This window comes from Oncorhynchus keta, chromosome 13, assembly GCF_023373465.1.
Source record: "Oncorhynchus keta strain PuntledgeMale-10-30-2019 chromosome 13, Oket_V2, whole genome shotgun sequence".
Taxonomy (NCBI): domain Eukaryota; kingdom Metazoa; phylum Chordata; class Actinopteri; order Salmoniformes; family Salmonidae; genus Oncorhynchus; species Oncorhynchus keta.
Genome location: NC_068433.1, coordinates 46202027 through 46221384, shown reverse-complemented (window position 1 = coordinate 46221384; position 19358 = coordinate 46202027). Strand labels below are relative to the sequence as shown.

Below are 19358 nucleotides of genomic sequence, written 5' to 3'. Positions count from 1 at the left end.
TGGTCAGATGGTTTAGATTATTTTTTCTAAGGTTGCAGCCCCTATCATCGCCAAGCCTATCTCCGACCTTTTTAACCTGTCTCTCCTTTCTGGGGAGGTTCCCATTGCTTGGAAGGCAGTCCTTTATTTAAAGGGGGAGATCAAGCTGATCCTAACTGTTATAGGCCTATTTCTATTTTGCCCTGTTTATCAAAAGTGTTGGAAAAACTTGTCAATAATCAACTGACTGGCTTGATGTCTATAGTATTCTCTCTGGTATGCAATCTCCGCTCAGACTATGGATATGTCACTGCAACCTTAAAAGTCCTAAATGATGTCTCCATTGCCCTTGATTCTAAGCAATGTTGTGCTGCTATTTTTATTGACTTGGCCTTAGCGTTTGATACGGTAGACCATTCCGTTCTTGTGGGTCGGCTAAGGAGTATTTGTCTCTGAGGGTCTTTGGCATGGTTTGCTAACTACCTTTCTCAAAGTGTGCAGTGTATAAAGTCAGAACATCTGCTGACTCAGCCACTACCTGTCACCAAGGGAGTACCCCATGGCGCAATACTAGGCCCCGTGCACTTCTCAATTTACATCAACAACATAGCTCAGGCAGTAGGAAGCTCTCTTATCCATTTATGTGCAGATGGTAGAGTCTTACACTCAGCTGCCCCCGAATTTGGTGTTAAACGCTCCACAACAGAGCTTTCTTAGTGTCCAACAAGCTTTCTCTGCCCTTAACCTTGTTCTGAACACCTCCAAAATAAAGGTAATGTGGTTTGGTAAGAAGAATGCCCCTCAGCAATCACCAGTGTGATTACTACCTCTGAGGGTTTAGAGCTTGAGGTAGTCACCTCATACAAGTACTTGGGAGTATGGCTAGATGGTACACTGTTCTTCTCTCAGCACATATCTAAGCTGCAGGCTAAAGTTAAATCTAGACTTGGTTTCCTCTATCGTAATCACTCCTCTTTCACCACTGCCGCCAAACTAACCCTGATTCAGATGGCCATCCTACCCATGCTAGATTACGGAGACGTAATTTATAGATCGGCAGGTGAGGGTGCTCTCGAGTGGCCAGATGTTCTTTACCATTCGGCCATCAGACTTGCCACCAATGGTCCTTATAGGACACATCACTGCACTCTATACTCCTCTGTAAACTGGTCATCTCTGTATACCCGTCACAAGATCCACTGGTTGTTGCTTGTTTATAAAACCCCTGTAGGCCTATCTGAGATACCTACTGCAGCCCTCATCCTCCACATACAACACCCGTTCTGCCAGTCACATTCTGTTGAAGGTTCCCAAAGCACACTCATCCCTGGGTCGCTCCTCTTTTCAGTTCGCTGCAGCTAGCGACTGGAACGAGCTGCAAACACTCAGACTGTACAGTTTTATCTCCATCTCTTCATTCAAAGACTCAATCATGGACACTCTTACTGACAGTTGTGGCTGCTTCACGTGATGTATTGTTGTCTCTACCTTCTTGCCTTTGTGCTGTGGTCTGCCCCCCCCCCCTCCCCCAACATCTCTGGAGAGACCTGAAAATAGCTATGCAGCGACACTCCCCATCCAACCTGAAGAGCTTGAGAGAATCTGCAGAGAAGAATGGGAGAAACTCACGAAATACAGGTTGTGCCAAGCTTGTAGCATTATACCCAAGAAGATTCAAGACTGTAATTGCTGTCAAAGGTGCTTCAACAAAGTACTGAGTAATGGGTCTGAATACTTATGTAAATGTGCTAAGTTTTTTTAGTTTTTTAAAATAAATTTGTAAACATTTCTAAAAACCTGTTTTTGCTTTATGATTATGGGGTATTGTGCGTAGATTGATGAGGGGAAAAAAACAATTAAACCCATTTTAGAATAAGGCTGTAACGTAACAAACACATTGTATTGTTATAAGATAGAGGGACGAGGGCTGGTTTGTTTGGGAAGAGGAATTCATCGTAACTCTGAAAGTGAAACATTTTTGCTTGTAGTTGCCCATGTGAAGGAATGTGGGTGAATGTTGAGAAAAGATTTCCAAATTATGAGCTCTGCATTGTTTAGTGGGGTCATCACAGCTCCATGGAAAGTTAAGTCATTTGTCTGTTAAAACCAAGACTAAGAGATGCCATAATGGTGTAATCATTGTCGTCACGCCATTCACTATCTAAACAATTCAGAGAACTCAAAAACAGTTGCCAAAACAGCAACCGAAAGCCGATGACGATTGTGTTTATGTATGACACGTACAGTTATTCAGTCCATTTTTTTGGAAGAAAATAGAAAGATAGTAACTCAGGAAGTCAGATAGAACTCTTACACAGATCTTTATTATAGATTTTTGTGATGCTTTTACACCACATACATACAGGCCATGGCAGTCATATCACAGCCATTTACTAGCTCTTCACTTTTCAGTACAGTTCTTTACCATCCCCTTTTCAAACAGTCAAACCCTCTACACTCATTTTCCTTCTACAAAACACTTTCACAACACCTTCATCTGTTTTCACCCTCAAACATACATAGTCTTTCTTTACATTTTTCTCACTGGCTTTTTGACCAGTGCCTCTAACCTCCATTTTGGACAAGGCACCACATCCCAACTCACTCGGAGCTCCATCATTGCGTGGCTAGTGGCTACACACACCTTGAAAACAAAAACCCCAACTTCTCAGTTCAAACACGTTCAACATTTCCATCTTTTTTTCCCCACATCTCTTAAATCTTCTTCTAACATACTCTTTTGCTCTTCTCAACCCATCTTTGTGGTTTCTTTCAGCTATACGTCATCTCCTCAGTAGGTCCAAACCCATCAGACAAGTATGTACATGCTCCTGCCACTACCGTGGCTGGGTAGTGGCCGTGTCAAAAACTCCATGCAAGATTGCTACATTGAGTGATAGATTTTCATTCAGAAGAGTCAGCTTTTTAAACCAACATGGCTCAGTTTAAATTGTTTTTACATTGTCGTAAAACAAAATCTCATTTGATATGTTTTTTTCCCCCCCCATTAAACTGCAATTTGATTAAAATGAATGCCATCAACTGCAGTAGATGCAAAAAGGTGTCCAGAACATTAAAAAAAATCTGTTATTAGGAATGTACAAAAATAAGACCCGTCCTCCAGTACACCAACGAATCAGACTTATCAAAATGTATAGTTTTCAGTTTCGTATCTCATCCATTGTGGGAACTCTTCCCTTCTATCCACCTCACATCCCCAAAGTGTTCAATAACTTCAGCTAAAAGCTAGAAACAGTGCTGTTTAAAAACGTGTTTGTTTTGAATTTGACCCCCTTTTCTCCCCAATTTCGTGGTATCCAATTGTTTTTAGTAGCTACCATCTTGTCTCATTGCTACAACTCCTGTACGGGCTCGGGAGAGACGAAGGTTGAAAGTCATGCGTCCTCCGATACACAACCCAATCAAGCCGCACTGCTTCTTAACACAGCGCGCATCCAACCCGGAAGCCAGCCGCACCAATGTGTCGGAGGAAACACCGTGCACCTGGCAACCTTGGTTAGCGTGCACTGCGCCCGGCCCGCCACAGGAGTCACTGGTGCGTGATGAGACAAGGACATCCCTACCGGCCAAGCCCTCCCTAACCTGGACGACGCTAGGCCAATTGTGCGTCGCCCCACGGACCTCCCGGTCGCGGCCTGTTACGACAGAGCCTGGGCGCGAACCCAGAGTCTCTGATGGCACAGCTGGCGCTGCAGTACAGCGCCCTTAAGCACTGCGCCATAAACAGTGCTGTTTTAAACAGAGCTGCAAGTAAGTTCAGATTGAAAAAAAGAGAGTAAAACTTTTAAAAAAAAAAAATCGAACAGTAAACAGGACAATATGCACAACTTCTCTCTAATTACTGAAAGCCAAGCAGGCCTCTCCAGAATACTGAATGGTATGCACTTAGCCCCTTTGTGGACAGAACCAAACAGTGGAGGGATGGAAGAGTAAAGTAAATAGCTGCCAATGGGGACAGTAACACAAAATACTGTTGTAATAATAAAACACACAGACACATAAATAAAAAGTCCCACAGGGAGGGAACACCCAGCCCCCCCCCCACTCTGCTCCCCCCTCCTTATGTACAAACATATTGTCCGCTCGCCAAGGAGTCCATTTTCTCCCCTCTAATTACACCATGGTCTCCTTCCTCTTCCCTAAGGCACTGAGGGAGCGCTTGTCCTTTTTGGTTTTGTGTTTGGGCGACGGGGAGGATAGTGGTGATGAAGAGGAGGATGAGGAGCGGGAGGAGGGAGACGATGAGGAGGGAGACGATGAGGTGGGACTGGGGGTCTCGTCCCCGCATAGCGAACTGGAGGCGGACGTTGCACCTGCGGGCGTCAAAGGGCAGTTCTCGTCGGCCTCCTCCGTGTGGATGATGGAGGAGATTTTGGAGGAGCGCCGCTTAGAGTGGGCGTCGGCTGCCGGGGAGGAAGCGGGCGTGGTGACGTCGGCAGGGTGGTGGACGGAGATGGCGCTGCGCAGGCAGTTGAGCCACTGCTGCTTGTGGAAGACGTCGTTGACCTGCAGCGTGTGGGACTGGCCCTGAGACGGGTCATGGAAACGCACACGGAAGATGTTCTTGGCTGAGGAGATGAACAGAGAACAAGACGTTAAATTAACCATCACTTTCAGTTACAGGCTTTAACCTCTAGATAGACATGGAAGGTCATAGGTGAGGGGTCAGGGACTCACCTTTGTCTGAGTTACTGAATGCTCCTCTGAAGGAGCCACCCATTTTGACGTCTCCATCCTGCAGGTCCTCCAGCACCAGGTCCTGCACCGGGATTGGCTGCCGGTACACCTGGAAACAGTGGTGCTCGTTCCGCGTCACAGGCCGGGTCATCACCAACAGCTCTGTGAACAGGAACACATGCAGCTTCTGGAGGACAAAGGAAAGAAGATAAAAAGAAGAAGATTCAAATCAGATCATTTGCCAACGTTTTGTTTCATTTCAGGCATAGTTTCTCACATTCTCATCTGCCAACAGATTATTATTATTTTCCTGAGGATTTATCATTGGTAGAGATTCTCATGTGATTATGTAATTCATGTGTTCATTTTTAATGGAAAAAGGTCCAAGTTTTGGCCCCAACTGCCTTATTTGGGGGTGCAGAGCTCAAGTATGTGCATGTGAGGGTTAGAAGGAGCCAGGGAAGAGTCATTGCTATAGGTGGATTGCAGTGCGAGTGTGTATATTTTAGCATTATAATGTGTGTGTATATGCGTGTGTGTTCTAAACTCACTGTTCCGCTCTTGTTGCGTAGCTCGCCGTGACACAACAGACTCTTGCACTGGTCGATGCGCGGGTCTCTTTGCCTGTCGTCCAGGTACTCCAGCTTGTCTATGTAGTACTGGCTCTCTGACTCACCCTTCTTCATGTTGATGTCAGACAACACATCCTGGATGATGGTGATCTGGAGAGACACACACGCACACTGTTATAGTCACAGACGGATAGGATACAATGACATATTTGATGTTTCAGAACGCTGTATTCATAAGTGTTTGTGGGCGTCTCCACTCACCGCTAGCTCCAGGTGGGGCGTGTCAGGGTGCTCGGGCGCCGTGTGTTTGAGGATCTCCTTGAGCAGGAGGGGGTATTTGAACAGGCGGGAGCGGGGGATGTCAAGGAAGCTCCACAGGTCCAGCTTCCTGCTGAAGGGAGACTCCAGGCAGCGCTGCAGGAAGTCCTGCACCCTCCGGTCCTGTTTCTTCTGGTCCAACAGGGCCTTGGCCGCCACCTGGTTACTGCAGTAGTCTCGGTATGCATTCAGCCCTGGCAACTGGAGGGGAGAGAGATGTACCGTACTGTTAGCACTTTGGCCATTCTCTGCTAGATAAACATACAGATACGCCATGTCATAAAGGGGCATGTTTATGACATCTTCAACACGTTGGTTCCTGCTAGATAAATACTTATACAGGTAGAGGAAGATAGAGAGAGGGCAAAGTTGAGTGGGCACAGGTCCTTGTACGTACCCAGCTGACGACGATTTGTCCTATCTGTCCCACGGTGCCGTCGGGGCCGGTGGCTGTGGCCAGCTGGGCCAGCAGGTCCTCGTGGAGGGGGATGTAGGCATCCAGGTCCCCGAAGATATGGCTCAGCTCCTCCTCCGACATGATACTCAGCTTCAGCATGGGGTCGTGGTACGCCTGGAGGAGAGAGAAAATAGAGCCAAGCGGTCATTCAACGGCTAACGGTTTGTTTAGAAAGAGAGGGAGAGGCTAAGTATAGCTCTGGAGGAAAGGTTTCAGTGAGATAGAAATGGAATCCTTGCTTTTTATAGCTTTCATGGGTAGAGGAGAGCTGCCAACTAGTCATATTTAATCCGTTTGCCTGGTATGTATTCTGAGGGTTTGAAATAAAGTACGAACCTTGCGTGCGAGCTGGAGGTCCTCAATCAAGTCCTGTTCTCCGCGAGTCAACTCAAATATGGCCTGAGGGGGAAGGAGATGAAAGACATATTTAAAACACCATGGAAAAGGATGTCACGCCAAATTAAAACACAGTACATATTAAACTGTATCAAACTAAAGAGGACACCAAATTACTGAGTACATATTAAACTGTATCAAACTAAAGAGGACACCAAATTACTGAGTACATATTAAAGTAAGAGGACAAATCAATGCCAAATGAGTTGCCAAATTCTTGGGTCCCTTCTCTCTCAATTACTCTCTGTCTCTCTGTGTTGTTTATGGTTTGAGATTATTCTGACAGTTGGTTGAGAGGTCTGCCAGGCCAGGGGTACATTAGTGACGTCAGACACCAGCTCTGGAACAAACTGGTGACAGACTGGGCCCTGACCGCTTCTAACCCCACTTAGCTCACGCAGCACAAATACCGAGGGGTCTTTCAAAACAAACAAGTCTGAACTCTTGTATGAGAATCAAAAGAGAAAAACAGAGTGAAAGAGGGGGGGGGACAGGAAAGGCGCCCAGCCCTCTGGCTTTAATAACTCTGTCCCAGGCTAGGTTGAATACCGTGGCGTCTGGCTATGTGACCTGGAGCGCACTCAGTCATCTGGAGCGCTTTAGCAGGGCCAGCAGAACTAGACATCAGGTATGTGGTTCAGTCTCTCACCTCACACTGTTCTAAGCTAATCAAACCATCTATTGTTGCAGCTGAGTTCCCATTCTTTCTCTATTGGGATTTGTGTGAAAAGAGATTTGAGAAGTCTAAGGTGACGGTGTTGACTCTCACCTCCTGTCTCTTGATCTCCTTGGTGGAGAAGGTGCCCTTCTGGTGGACGTCTAAGGTCTCTGACCACAGCGTGCTGTTGCGTCTCTTGGGCGGCGTGGGCGCCACCGCCTTACTGCATGGCTTCTGGGGCACGCCCGGCGTCTTGCCACCACTGCCATCGCCCCGGAAGGACATGGACTGGATGGTCTGGCCGAAGCGCCGGACGGCCCCATTCCTCACGGGGGAGATGAGGTTAGCCAGCGAGCTCACCCTGCCGAGAGGACGGACACGCTTGTTGCTGGGTTCCTGGAGAGAAGAGAGAGAGGGGGGAAAACACAGATTAGGCTTAAAATCCTAAACTTCCTTTATCATTTACCATAAACCCAACCATCTGAATTCCAACTCTTTTAGCAGAAGCCTCACCAGGAAACAGCTAGAAGCTCCCCCATGACTGTTATCACATGGCCCTCATGCCAGCCATGAATCCCTATTGATGACACTACCTCCCACAAAGGACTTGGTCAGGAAACTGTTACTAGGGAGGGGTTTGGCGCTGGGGTCAGGCCATAGAGACAGCGGGCAGGAAGAAGCAGCAGCCCCAGCAGCTGTTGCCTCCATCATGTGAGGACTGAGGAGCCCAGGGCAGGCTGGGGGAGCACAAAGACCCTCTTTCAGACTGCAGCCCAGAGGCGCCGACCAGAGAAGGGGCCTGGAGGCATGCCAGGAATGCACCCCTGCTCTCAGCTGTCCAACACACTCACACTACACACACTTACTCTGTCACACACAACACAACTACTCAGCATTATGGCCTGACTACAGCAAACGGGCCGTGAGACTGGGACTGTTCAGTCACTCAAACATGGGAAGACAAAAGGCCTCATCGTTTAACTCCCGTCTCCCAGAGTTCAGGGAGGTATGGGACAGGACGGTACTGTGTTTGGACAGCTACAGTAAAACTGATGTGTGACTCTGGACGGAAGACCACCAGCGAGAGAGGAACTAACAGGCCTCGTCTTAAACAGGCACCAGAATACTGGAAGTTTCAGTCTTTTTTAGGAGTCTCGGGGGGGAGGTTGTGGGTGCGAGTCAGAACAGGCCCTGGAGCCCTCGTCGCGTGAGAGAAGCACCACACCTGTGCCAGGTAATCCCGCTTCAACCCCCTGTACTGAGTGAGCCCTGAGGCAGGGAGAGCGCAACACTCCCCTGCTAATGCACTGGCCTGCTGCCAACAGCAACAAACATCACACTAGCAGATCTGAGGTAATGAATTCAGACAGAGAGACCTCTTCAAAAACAACCATAAATATCATGCAATTAGACATGTTTTGTGAATAAAACAATCAGTCTTATGAAATCTATGCTGCATGTCTATTGGTACCCCTAAGCTCTTAAACTCTCTGAGCCTTCTCCTGACTCAGGATGAATGGGATTTTGCCTTGGCTCAGCGAAACAGAGAGCCATTCAGGCTCCTCCTGGCCCCAGAAGCAGACCACAGCTGCAGAACAGATCCACCCCAGAGTCTGGCGTGAAAGCCACAGTGGCTGCGGCCAGCTAGGGTCATGGTCCAAATGTGGTCGGGGTCTTTGACCAGGACCGCCAGACAGTCCAGGAACTTATCAAAACCACAGAGCCAATAAACCGAGAGGACCAACGCTGACCACATCCGAACCGCTCTGACGGTGGTCCAGAAATGGTGTGGTCAGAAAGGAATCCCAATCCTAAAACGCAGGCCTGCTTTAAACCTCTTTAGACTTTATTTTAATTGGCCTCATTACTAAGTGGAGAGAGGACCATAACGGCCACACTGTGACCAACTAGTTCTGCTGTAAACCCCATTGGACAATGGAAACAGAGGGGGAATTTGCCTTGGAAATCAAGGGGTCTTCCAATGTAAACTTTGGAAACGTGTGTTGCCCATTGTGCCTTTCCTGTCATTTGGGGACTGGCCCTGGAATAACAAAAGGCCACGGGTGCTGTTCTTTGTACGCCCACCCAGTGTTACTATCAGCTGGAGAGACAACCTGCAGACTGATAGAAACTAGTCCTGGTCCAGGCAGTTTGACTACAGGGAACTCCCTGGAATACTGTTCGGTCTCGCTCCCTTCAGGAAGCCAGATATATCCGGGGTTTGTGCTGCTGGACTGTATCGTTCTGTACTGTCAACTCAAATATGGCCTGAGGGGAAAGGAGATGTAAATATAGTAGTTTATTCTTCCTGCTTTTAATTTGTAAAAGTAGTTTAACATGAAGATGTTAAACCCCCCCCACAGATTGAGGGACCATGGGCACTCACTCAAATCTTCCCTAATGCCCTAAATTGGCCTCCGGTGATATTTTAATAACCCCCCACACAATTCTCCTTCTACCTCATTATCTCCAACCAGAGAGCCAAGGGCTCATCAACTAAATGTATCCACTTTTTCAGCCCCACCCGCCAAAAGCACCTTCCTGTGCCCCTGGCCTCCCTTTGATGTAACCCCACATGTTAATCCCTGCTGGCTTGGCTGTCCCTCCCTGCTCCTGCAGCTCGCTCACTGATTACAGCATAGCTGATAGCAGGGCTCTGAGGGAGTGGAACACCACTGTTTACCCTGTATTCCAACCAAAGAGCTCATCAAAGAGTAACTGTGGAGTGACTTAGGTTTAAAAATGGGTGTCACAATCATGAACATCTGTTGAGAAATGAGACTACTCACTTCATTGAAGAACTCAACTTCTCCTTTCTGATTTACCGACAATGTAGCCGCTGGCTTCCCCCTGAACCCCCTTCTGAAATCTAACCTCAAAAACCTTGAATGGGGGAAGGAAGGAGACTAGAGAAGTGAGTAAGAAAGGCTGCTGCTGACCAGTGGCTCTGTGTGAGTCAGAGAAGAAGAGGCACACCTGGGTTCTACCCCCCCTCTCTTTAATTGTGTGAGGAATGCTCCCAGCCTGCTGAGCCACTGCACTCACTGCCCCAGGGCTCTGAGAAAAGGAGGGGGAAATACCAACTGGCAAACTAAAAATGTGCAATAATGTTGGCATTAAGTTCCAACTTCAAACCACACACACATTCCAAGTTAGAATGTTATTGGTATGAAGAATTTGGTGAGAAGTCACAAACATGGTGCTGATCTCTGTATGGCTATTTGTCCCCTGCTGTTACAGTGCTGATGAGGTACTACTCAACCCCCAGGGATAGGATACATTACCTGTCTGGGCAGATAGATTCACACAAAAGCAAGCAAAGCTAAAGGGATGGATAGTTCTATGACCCCTGACAGTATCATGGAACAAATACCTCTAAAAGTTTGAATTGAACAGAGACTAAAACACACCACACACCTTACTAAGGTGCAGTGGTCAGGTGAGATACAAAGTATGTGACAAATATGCTTGTGACGAAGCTGTTGTTTACGAAGCATGGGACAAATTGTTTGATTTGATAGCAGAAAGAACAGGAACAAGGTGCTGATTCACTCAGATCTGATAAGAGATCGCTGTCGCAGCAGAGAACAAGTTCCTATCCAACTGATACCAAATGACAAAGCCAGCAGAAAGAACATTCTGGGAGAAGCAGTGATTGATCTAGTATCTCACCTCTGAGTCTTTGTTGGCTCGGTTCTGACCGTCTATAGCTTGTAGAGTCCGTTTTATAGGCACCAAGCTACCCAGTTCATCGTAAGCCACCATAGCGTTGAGTAAAAAAATCCAACAAGGTTTCTGCTATATCCAGTTAGTCTTCATTATTCCATATGAAAGAGTTAATTCTTCAAAATATCTCTGGAAGAGTAGAACAAATTCACTCTACCGCTCTCTCATTCTAAACTTTGGTCTGAGGTGGAGTTAGGGAGGGGGCAGTTTAAATACTCCTTGGTAAAGGGAGGAGCAAGCTATCCGAACCCCTCCCACCATTTAGAGAGGTTACTGTTGGAGGAATCAGACTCTTCTTGAAGGGCTATACAGGCGAAGAAGCCCGTTTGTGTGTGTGAATCACCAACAAAAAAACACACACACACACACACACACACACACACACACACACACACACACACACACAGAGAGAGAATTCCATATAGTGAGGTTTGTTGTTAAAGTGAATGGAAAAGTTATGCATCATGTGCATACAGTATAACAGAACAATGATCTCTAAAAGTTCAGGTTTGAACAAGGCAGTCATCTGCCAGAGACTAAACATACACACACCCTGCTAAGGTACAGTGTCCAGTGGAGATAGCAGAGAGAATCGGGACAGCTGCTGATTCACTCACAGAGCTGATGAGAGAGATCTGTGGCTATCGCATCAGAGAACAGCCCAAAAATATGGGCAAATAATCTAATTGCAATTTTTGAACCCAATATTACGATTGCGATTTTACTTCCGATTTAAATTCAAACAGTAAGAATCATAGAAATAAAATGAGTATTCCAATTCTATGGTTGGTGTTGTTTGGCACGACAACGAATGAAAAAGCCAGGTACAGTAGACGTTGTTGTGAAAGAGAAGGAACCCAAAGTGTTGGTCAGTTTCCCTGGAGACTCGAATTACATTTGAATGTTAAATTCATGGCATAAAAGAAATAAAAATGCAGCATCTTACAATACTACAATTTCGATTTCAAATGAGATTAATTGAGCACCCCTAACTAAGAGAAAACTTGCTTCATGTGTTTAAATGAGTTTTAAAACCAAAACAAAAGAGAAATGCCTTCTGCATTTCTACTTCAGATAATTAAGTCACTTTCTTGAAAACAGCAGTTGTACATTTCCACCTATAGAATCTAGTTCAAACAGAACCTATAACTACAGTGAACCATCATGTCATAAATATCACATCTCATTGAGTGAGGAAATATGGAGCACTTCTTTGTCCCCCTGGCTTTCTGGTGTGAAAGGTGTAAAGTGCACCAGTGTTTGTCGTCTGCTTTAGCTAACGACAGAGAGCTGTTACCAGGCCCTGATCAGCAGGGGATGTGGAAGATCAATTAGAATATCAATATGAGGGACGCACTCATTCACCTCCTCATTATATCACACACACACATGGTCTGCACTAGACCCTGTGTATTGAGGGGAGAAGTGTAGTGTGTGGGGGTGGGGTGGATTTAAATGAAGGGTGTTTAGTTAGTTATTACCCAGAATGCTAGTAGATACTACAGACTTCCAGTCATTGCGCTAATCAACTTCCTTCAAACTGCACACAGAGACATACAAATGGTATCCACAAGTTCATCAGACTCCGGGGAAGTAGATAAAGGGCTTCATTGACAAACTCCTAAAGTATCCCTTTAACAGGGGGCAATTACATCTGCACCCAGTTTAACAGTAGAAAGAAGTGAGAAACTAAACTCAGGTCATTCTGAAACAGAGTTTTAAAGTAAAAGACAAGCGTGCTTCCCTTTTCCTGCCAGACACATTCATGATCCATTTGAATAAAAGTGAACTGAGACGTGAAAACACCTGTGGCAAGCCATTAAACCAGACACGTTGCTACATAGCCATATAACTGCTGCGCAAATGGACTGCAGAATCCAAGGTGTTGACTGTGTGATGGACTGGATAATGTGCTGAGGTGCTATGTGGTAGAAGGGATGTAAAACCTTGCTAGTTATTTAGCCAGTCTGTGTGTGTGTGTGTGTGTGTGGCAAACAAATTAAACCAAAGTGAAGGCTCGAATTCACCCTCCTGTATCAATACTGAGGTGTGAAACAGGACATATGCAACTAAGCATGTGTGAGAGTGAGAAAGTGTGAGTGTGTGAGTGAGTGTGTTTGGTAACAGAAGTGAGAGAGCCCAGATGGGTTATTGTTGCTAAACTACATGAGGACTGGCACCATGGTTGGGAATGTGTTCATCAGGACTATTCACTCTCAGGTAAAACCGATCATGTTATACCGACCAAGTGGTCTCTGACAGTCTGGCATACATCACTCCACAAGCAGAGTCCACTCCACAAACTAACCCAACTAGTGGCTAGGATTCACACCTCCGGGCAAGGAATCAAATGGTAAATAACAGACCACGGGGGAAAATCTCACTACATGTTGATTTGGGTGATGACTGGATTACTTGTAAAAAAGGGAGAGCAGTTTGCCAGAAGGGAGGATGGTGTGAATGATTATTCAGATAAGACTGAATAATAACATTTACTAAATGTCTGTTTGCTGGTAAATGAACCAGGATACAGACAATCTGGAGGAGATGGACTATAAAACACACCACTGCCCCAGTGTACATTTTCAGTGCAGAAAGTCATGATTGATTGTATGCGAATGTCTGTGTATACAGGAAAAACATTTTTTTCATGCAATCATCCAGACACAGGGAAGACAACGCGGTGCATTTCAGTGTTTGTCACTCCGTGTGGGGATACTGGAGGCTGAGCCACCCCTCTGTCTGGGCCATCACCCGTGGGTGGGCCATGAACGCAACAAACAACAAAAATTGCTTAACCCGCCGGGCCCAAACGCCCAGTCAGCTCTAATAAAAGGTCTGACAAATAAATGTGTATTCACACACACTTACTTAATACTACCCTCTCACACACACTTTACTATCATACACACACACACACACACACACACACACACACACACACACACACACACACAGGAGTGAGTCACCCCAGCTTTAGCGTTAGCCTCTATTCTTCTGCGGTACCTCCCTGCCAGGAACAAACAGAGCCCTGGGGCTTACAGTTCGGACTGAACTGAACATGCCCTCCACATCAGCAGTACAGGAAAAGGCTAGTGTTTATTAGAGTTCTGGGGAAAGCATACCAGGCAACACTTTCCAAGGGGACAAATTCACTCAACAAGTGGTGGAACCATTGCCCCCTGGTGGTGGGAGTTTAGTGCAGGAGTTTAGGTACAATAGATTAAATGAATCTGATATTAGTGGATTATTCCTCCCTATATACATGCGAGACCTTATTTTTGAGCAGGCAGGCAGAGAATAGGCCTACGGGTGTTCATATACTACCGTGAATCACGGCTTTAGTGTGATCATATCAAGCCCAGGCACTGCCAGATTGTTTCACTTTCACTTGGCCCACTCAAACTAAAACAGTTTTGTTTCTGATACACCAACTCCTGTATTGCCCCATTTCTTACGATTTGGAATTTGCCTCCTTTGTTCTCTCCATTCTTCCCCACCTCTACCGGTTTCCCAATTTCCTGTGGTCTTCATTCCTCTCTCTGTCCCTCATTCCTCTGCCTTACCGCCAACCAACCTATAACAACTAAAGTAGTCTGTCTCTTCAGCAGCTATTGGAGGGGCGATGAGGACAGGGCTTCTTATCCAGCAGTGCCCCACTAAAACCATCACAGAGCAGCCATTAAACACAATACAAGCGATAGACTTCACACCAGACAAACATCCCCTGCTACTCAATAGTTTACTTAAGTGAGTTTTACTCAGTGCACACAACGCAGGCATCTCTGGTTGCTACCAAACAGTGTGGTGGTAACCGATAACCACAGGTTTGTCATGACACTGATCAATGGCACATTCATAGAGAGCACACACACACGCACACGAAAAAAAGGGGCGGTCAAAAAAGCTTGGAAAGTTACAACTTGTGGCTTCAGGTTTTTCAAGGAACCCTGATTCCAGCCTGGACCGGCAATACACAATACAAGTGTGCAGCATTTACAGCAAACACCTTCTAGTCAGGTACTCAACCCCCCCGAACGGTTTTTATTGTGGCAACATTTCGGTTCTCTGGGCGAGCGTGCAGTTGGCAGGTCAAACCTGGAGGGGTGAGGAGGAGGGGGGGCAGAGAACTATAGAACAATAGCAATAGAAGGGGTTAGGGGGGGGTTGAAGCTGGATTTGGGGACATGTGCAGGGGATGGGAGCAGATCTGGTGCAACAGGTTTGAGAATAGGCCGAGACTGCGAATCTAAAAGGTAACCGCCCCATCCGTGCATAGATCCTTTTCCCCAGAGCTGAAGAGCCGAATCATGTTCGGGGGGGTGAAACGGCCAACTATTGGATCTCAATCAGTTTCATGAGGAGAAACATTTAGCTCTTCTGGAGTTATACAGAGTTGTCCTGAAGTAGCCTACTGTGTGGTTTAGAATTATGGACAGCGGGCAGATGGGTTAGCAAACTGTAGCATGCCTGTGTTTAGTTTCAGTCAAAGCACATATTTAGCCCATTGGAGCACGTTGTTAAGGTCTGGCCACATGAGAGAAAAAGGCAACAAGTCGCACAATCATCCTGAAATCTCATAAGAAATGAGGTGGTGTTTTTTTGTCTTACAGTAAATCTATAATACACTATTATACTAAGTTATTGTAGAATCATGATGTGATCTTGTATGCAGTAGACTGTTCACCTAGCAGCCGAATGAGTGCATTTGACAGTTTTGTCATTTAGCAGACTCTCTTATCCAGAGCGATTTACTGCAGCAGTTAGGGTTAAGTGCCTTGCTCAAGGACACAACGGCAGATTTTTCTAATCAGATTAATAATAGTACCCTGTTCAATTTGTCCCAAACCTCTATGACAGGCCACGTTTCTAGTAAACACATACTTTTGATGATCGAGGAGTGGTTCAGTGAGTCATTCCTCTCTTCATCCATGCCAAACTAGGACTTCTATGAAATATCACTTGGCAAGTAAACATTGGTTATTCAATAATTGCGGCTCTCCTTGGGCGGCTCTCCTTTCCTTTACCAAGTTCATTGTAATTAGTCCGTTCTTCCCCAGTGTAGCATAATCTTGTTTTGATCGTGTTTAGTGTGAGTCAGTGAGTGGTTTGACCTCAGTCATACACAACCTTTGCTTAAAAAAATAAATAAAAAATCACTGCACTGCAAATGTTTCTCCAAATGTGGTGGACACCCTGGGTTTCTCCTACTGGAGCAGCTGCATCTGGGGTTGCACTGCTGTGGTCTCTCATTCTGAACGGTTCAGTTAAGAGTTAGCGATAGGGTTAAAACAACTCAACAGTTCAGTGTAGAGAATCATTGTACCATTTAAACCGCTGTGAAATAGATTTTTAATAACCCGAAAATATTGTATTTTCAGCTGTTTGACGCTGGTGTACAAAGCCGAAAGTAAAAGACACAAAAATGAAACTCTAGAATGGGAAGCATAGAAATAGAGCACATAAAACACTACGTCTTAAACCTGATTTCAATGAGAATGACAGATCTAGAACTAACAAGGTTAAGGTTTGGGATAAGGTTAAAACAAACAAATGTAAAACTACTGTCTGGCACTGGGATTCAACACACGGCTTGTGGCTTAAGCCCATCCACCATCTCCATCCAAAATGCCCTAGCAAGGTTCTGAAGGCATCTGCCGACGACCTCGGGACATAGATGGAGGTCCAATTTCCAAGTGAATCTGGCTGCTAGATCTCAGTACACAGCATGGCTGTCCTGAAGCATGGATGTACCTTGGGCTACAATAACTCTGATCGTGAAGTGGCCATTCTGACAGTCTTAACAACTCACCAATAACTCTGATCGTGAAGTGGCCATTCTGACAGTCTTAACAACTCACCAATAACTCTGATCGTGAAGTGGCCATTCTGACAGTCTTAACAACTCACCAATAACTCTGATTGTGAATTGGCCATTCTGACAGTCTTAACAACTCACCAATAACTCTGATCGTGAAGTGGCCATTCTGACAGTCTTAACAACTCACCAATAACTCTGATCGTGAAGTGGCCATTCTGACAGTCTTAACAACTCACCAATAACTCTGATCGTGAAGTGGCCATTCTGACAGTCTTAACAACTCACCAATAACTCTGATCGTGAAGTGGCCATTCTGACAGTCTTAACAACTCACCAATAACTCTGATCGTGAAGTGGCCATTCTGACAGTCTTAACAACTCACCAATAACTCTGATCGTGAAGTGGCCATTCTGACAGTCTTAACAACTCACCAATAACTCTGATCGTGAAGTGGCCATTCTGACAGTCTTAACAACTCACCAATAACTCTGATCGTGAAGTGGCCATTCTGACAGTATTAACAACTCACCAATAACTCTGATCGTGAAGTGGCCATTCTGACAGTATTAACAATCACCAATAACTCTGATCGTGAAGTGGCCATTCTGACAGTCTTAACAACTCACCAATAACTCTGATCGTGAAGTGGCCATTCTGACAGTCTTAACAACTCACCAATAACTCTGATCGTGAAGTGGCCATTCTGACAGTCTTAACAACTCACCAATAACTCTGATCGTGAAGTGGCCATTCTGACAGTCTTAACAACTCACCAATAACACAGTGGAAAAATAAGACTTTTATACCATTGAATGACAGACAGGAATACGTCTGTATCCACACTTCCATTCCACTATAGTCCATCCCGTCATAATACCACGAGGAGACTGAAATCAGCACAACCGAAATCAGTTCAACCACAAAAGTGTTGGAACCTCAGGCAAGGATCATAGAATGAATGAAGCAACAGAGACAAGGCATGGCATAATCTGCACCATGGGGCAGGCACTCTGTTCACAATGTTGACATCAGCAAACCACTCGCCCACACACACATAACGCCAAATATGTGGTCTGCGGTTGTGAGGCCGGTTGGACTTACTGCCAAATTCTCTAAAATTAAATTGGAGTCGGCGTATGGTACATTCAATTCTCTGGCAACAGCTCTGGTGGACATTCCTGCGTTCAGCATGCCAATTACATGCTCCCTCAAAACTTGAGCCATCTTTGGCATTGTGTTGTGACACAACACTGCACATTTGTCCCCAGCACAAGGTGCACCTGTGTAACACCATGCTGTTTAATCAGCTTCTTGATATGCCACACCTGCCAGGTGGCTGGATTATCTTTTCAAAGGAGAAATGTTCACTAACAGGGATGTAAACATATTTGAGTGTAACATTTGAAAGAAATGCGCTTTGTGCGTATGGAACATTTCTGGGATCTTTTATTTGAGCTCATGAAACATGGGACATGTTCAGTTCAGATAGCTGACAGCTAATCTAATTTAGCAGTCTCGAAAAATATTAGCGGACATGAGCTAATTGACTGACTATCAGTGACTGACATAAGAGCAACTGCTGATGCACAACCACATTTTGAAACCGCACCTTGTTTATTCTAGTATTTTAACTCTAAAAAAAAAGTCGAGACCCCGACAGGGTTCCCTGGTATAGATAAATATAGACCAGCCTATAATCCGCCTCAAAATGTCAAACATACGATGCTACAGGACAATAACAAGTATCTGTATAGAGACTACCAGTGAGATGGCTCAAATCCGATTGAGCATAATGATGTGGGGTTGTTTAAAAACTGTGATGGTGCAAATCTTTTTAATGCACTACTATCAACAGTCTCATCAGGCCACCCTCAGCTTTCAAGTAATCTCTGACCCAAACATTTTACTGAAGTAATTAGAAGCGATCAAAAAAACACAAGATTAGGCTCTGCTGGGTAGGAACGGACTAATGTCCTCCATTTTGTCATCAAAAGCAAAAAAGTGTTCACTGGAAATGTGGCCCGTCATATTGGTTTGTGAGAAATTGAACAGGGTACGATTAATCGTCTGATTACTTTGTCTGTCCAAACATTGGTTATTCAATAATTGCGGCTCTCCTTTTCTTTACCAAGCGTTCTACTCTGCTAGTCAGCACCTCGCCTAAACAAGTGTGTTTTTCCTTCGCCTCCAGATCGAGTGTGATAAGGAAACCTCTGTAGAAACAGAGCATTACTAAGAAAATCATCCCACGTTGGAATACTGGTGACAGGCCTAGGGTGTGTCAGAAACACCAATAGACAATAGACCCACATTACAAGGATGTTTTCCAACCAACGAGTTCTGATCGTCAATTGACTAAAAACAAGACTCATATTAACTACAGTAGATTGGGTGATAAAAGTCCCCGAACATGAGTTGATGAGTGTTGTGGTGGTTGCTGTAAACAAACACGGTCCTTATCTGGATGGTTTTCAGTGATATGCTCAAGTATCACAAACAGGATGGGGCTAGACTTTGGATAGCCTATAGACCTAGCTTCTTCAGACCTCAGCCAAAGATATACAGAGGTCAGGAAACTGTCCTCCATGTTGGCACCAAATGATCCATTGCAATGACATTTTACATCTAGATTGCAATTTCCCGTACATTCATGAATGTCAACAACTCTTGGAGACAACAACAGTTTACAGAACTGTGTGCGTCACCTTGACAAACTGATCTAGGATCAGTAA

General features: G+C 45.4%; 1 protein-coding gene across 4 annotated transcripts in view; it reads right to left on the bottom strand.

The window, feature by feature from the left end:
* Window positions 1-2283: 2283 nt before the first annotated feature.
* The window catches only part of LOC118392425 (neuroepithelial cell-transforming gene 1 protein-like), a 35143-nt gene continuing 18068 nt past the window's right edge, over window positions 2284-19358 (bottom strand). For 3 of the 4 annotated variants that reach the window (XM_035784408.2, XM_035784409.2, XM_035784407.2), the window contains 7 exons: window positions 7190-7474; window positions 6361-6423; window positions 5965-6138; window positions 5511-5768; window positions 5229-5399; window positions 4678-4864; window positions 2284-4568 (listed from right to left, as the gene is read on the bottom strand). In XM_035784408.2, the coding sequence (XP_035640301.1) occupies window positions 4114-4568; window positions 4678-4864; window positions 5229-5399; window positions 5511-5768; window positions 5965-6138; window positions 6361-6423; window positions 7190-7474 (1593 nt within the window). In that variant the 3' untranslated portion in view covers window positions 2284-4113. Of the gene's footprint in view, window positions 4569-4677; window positions 4865-5228; window positions 5400-5510; window positions 5769-5964; window positions 6139-6360; window positions 6424-7189; window positions 7475-10750; window positions 10982-19358 lie in introns of those variants that run through there. The other variant, XM_035784410.2, reaches the window with a different exon arrangement.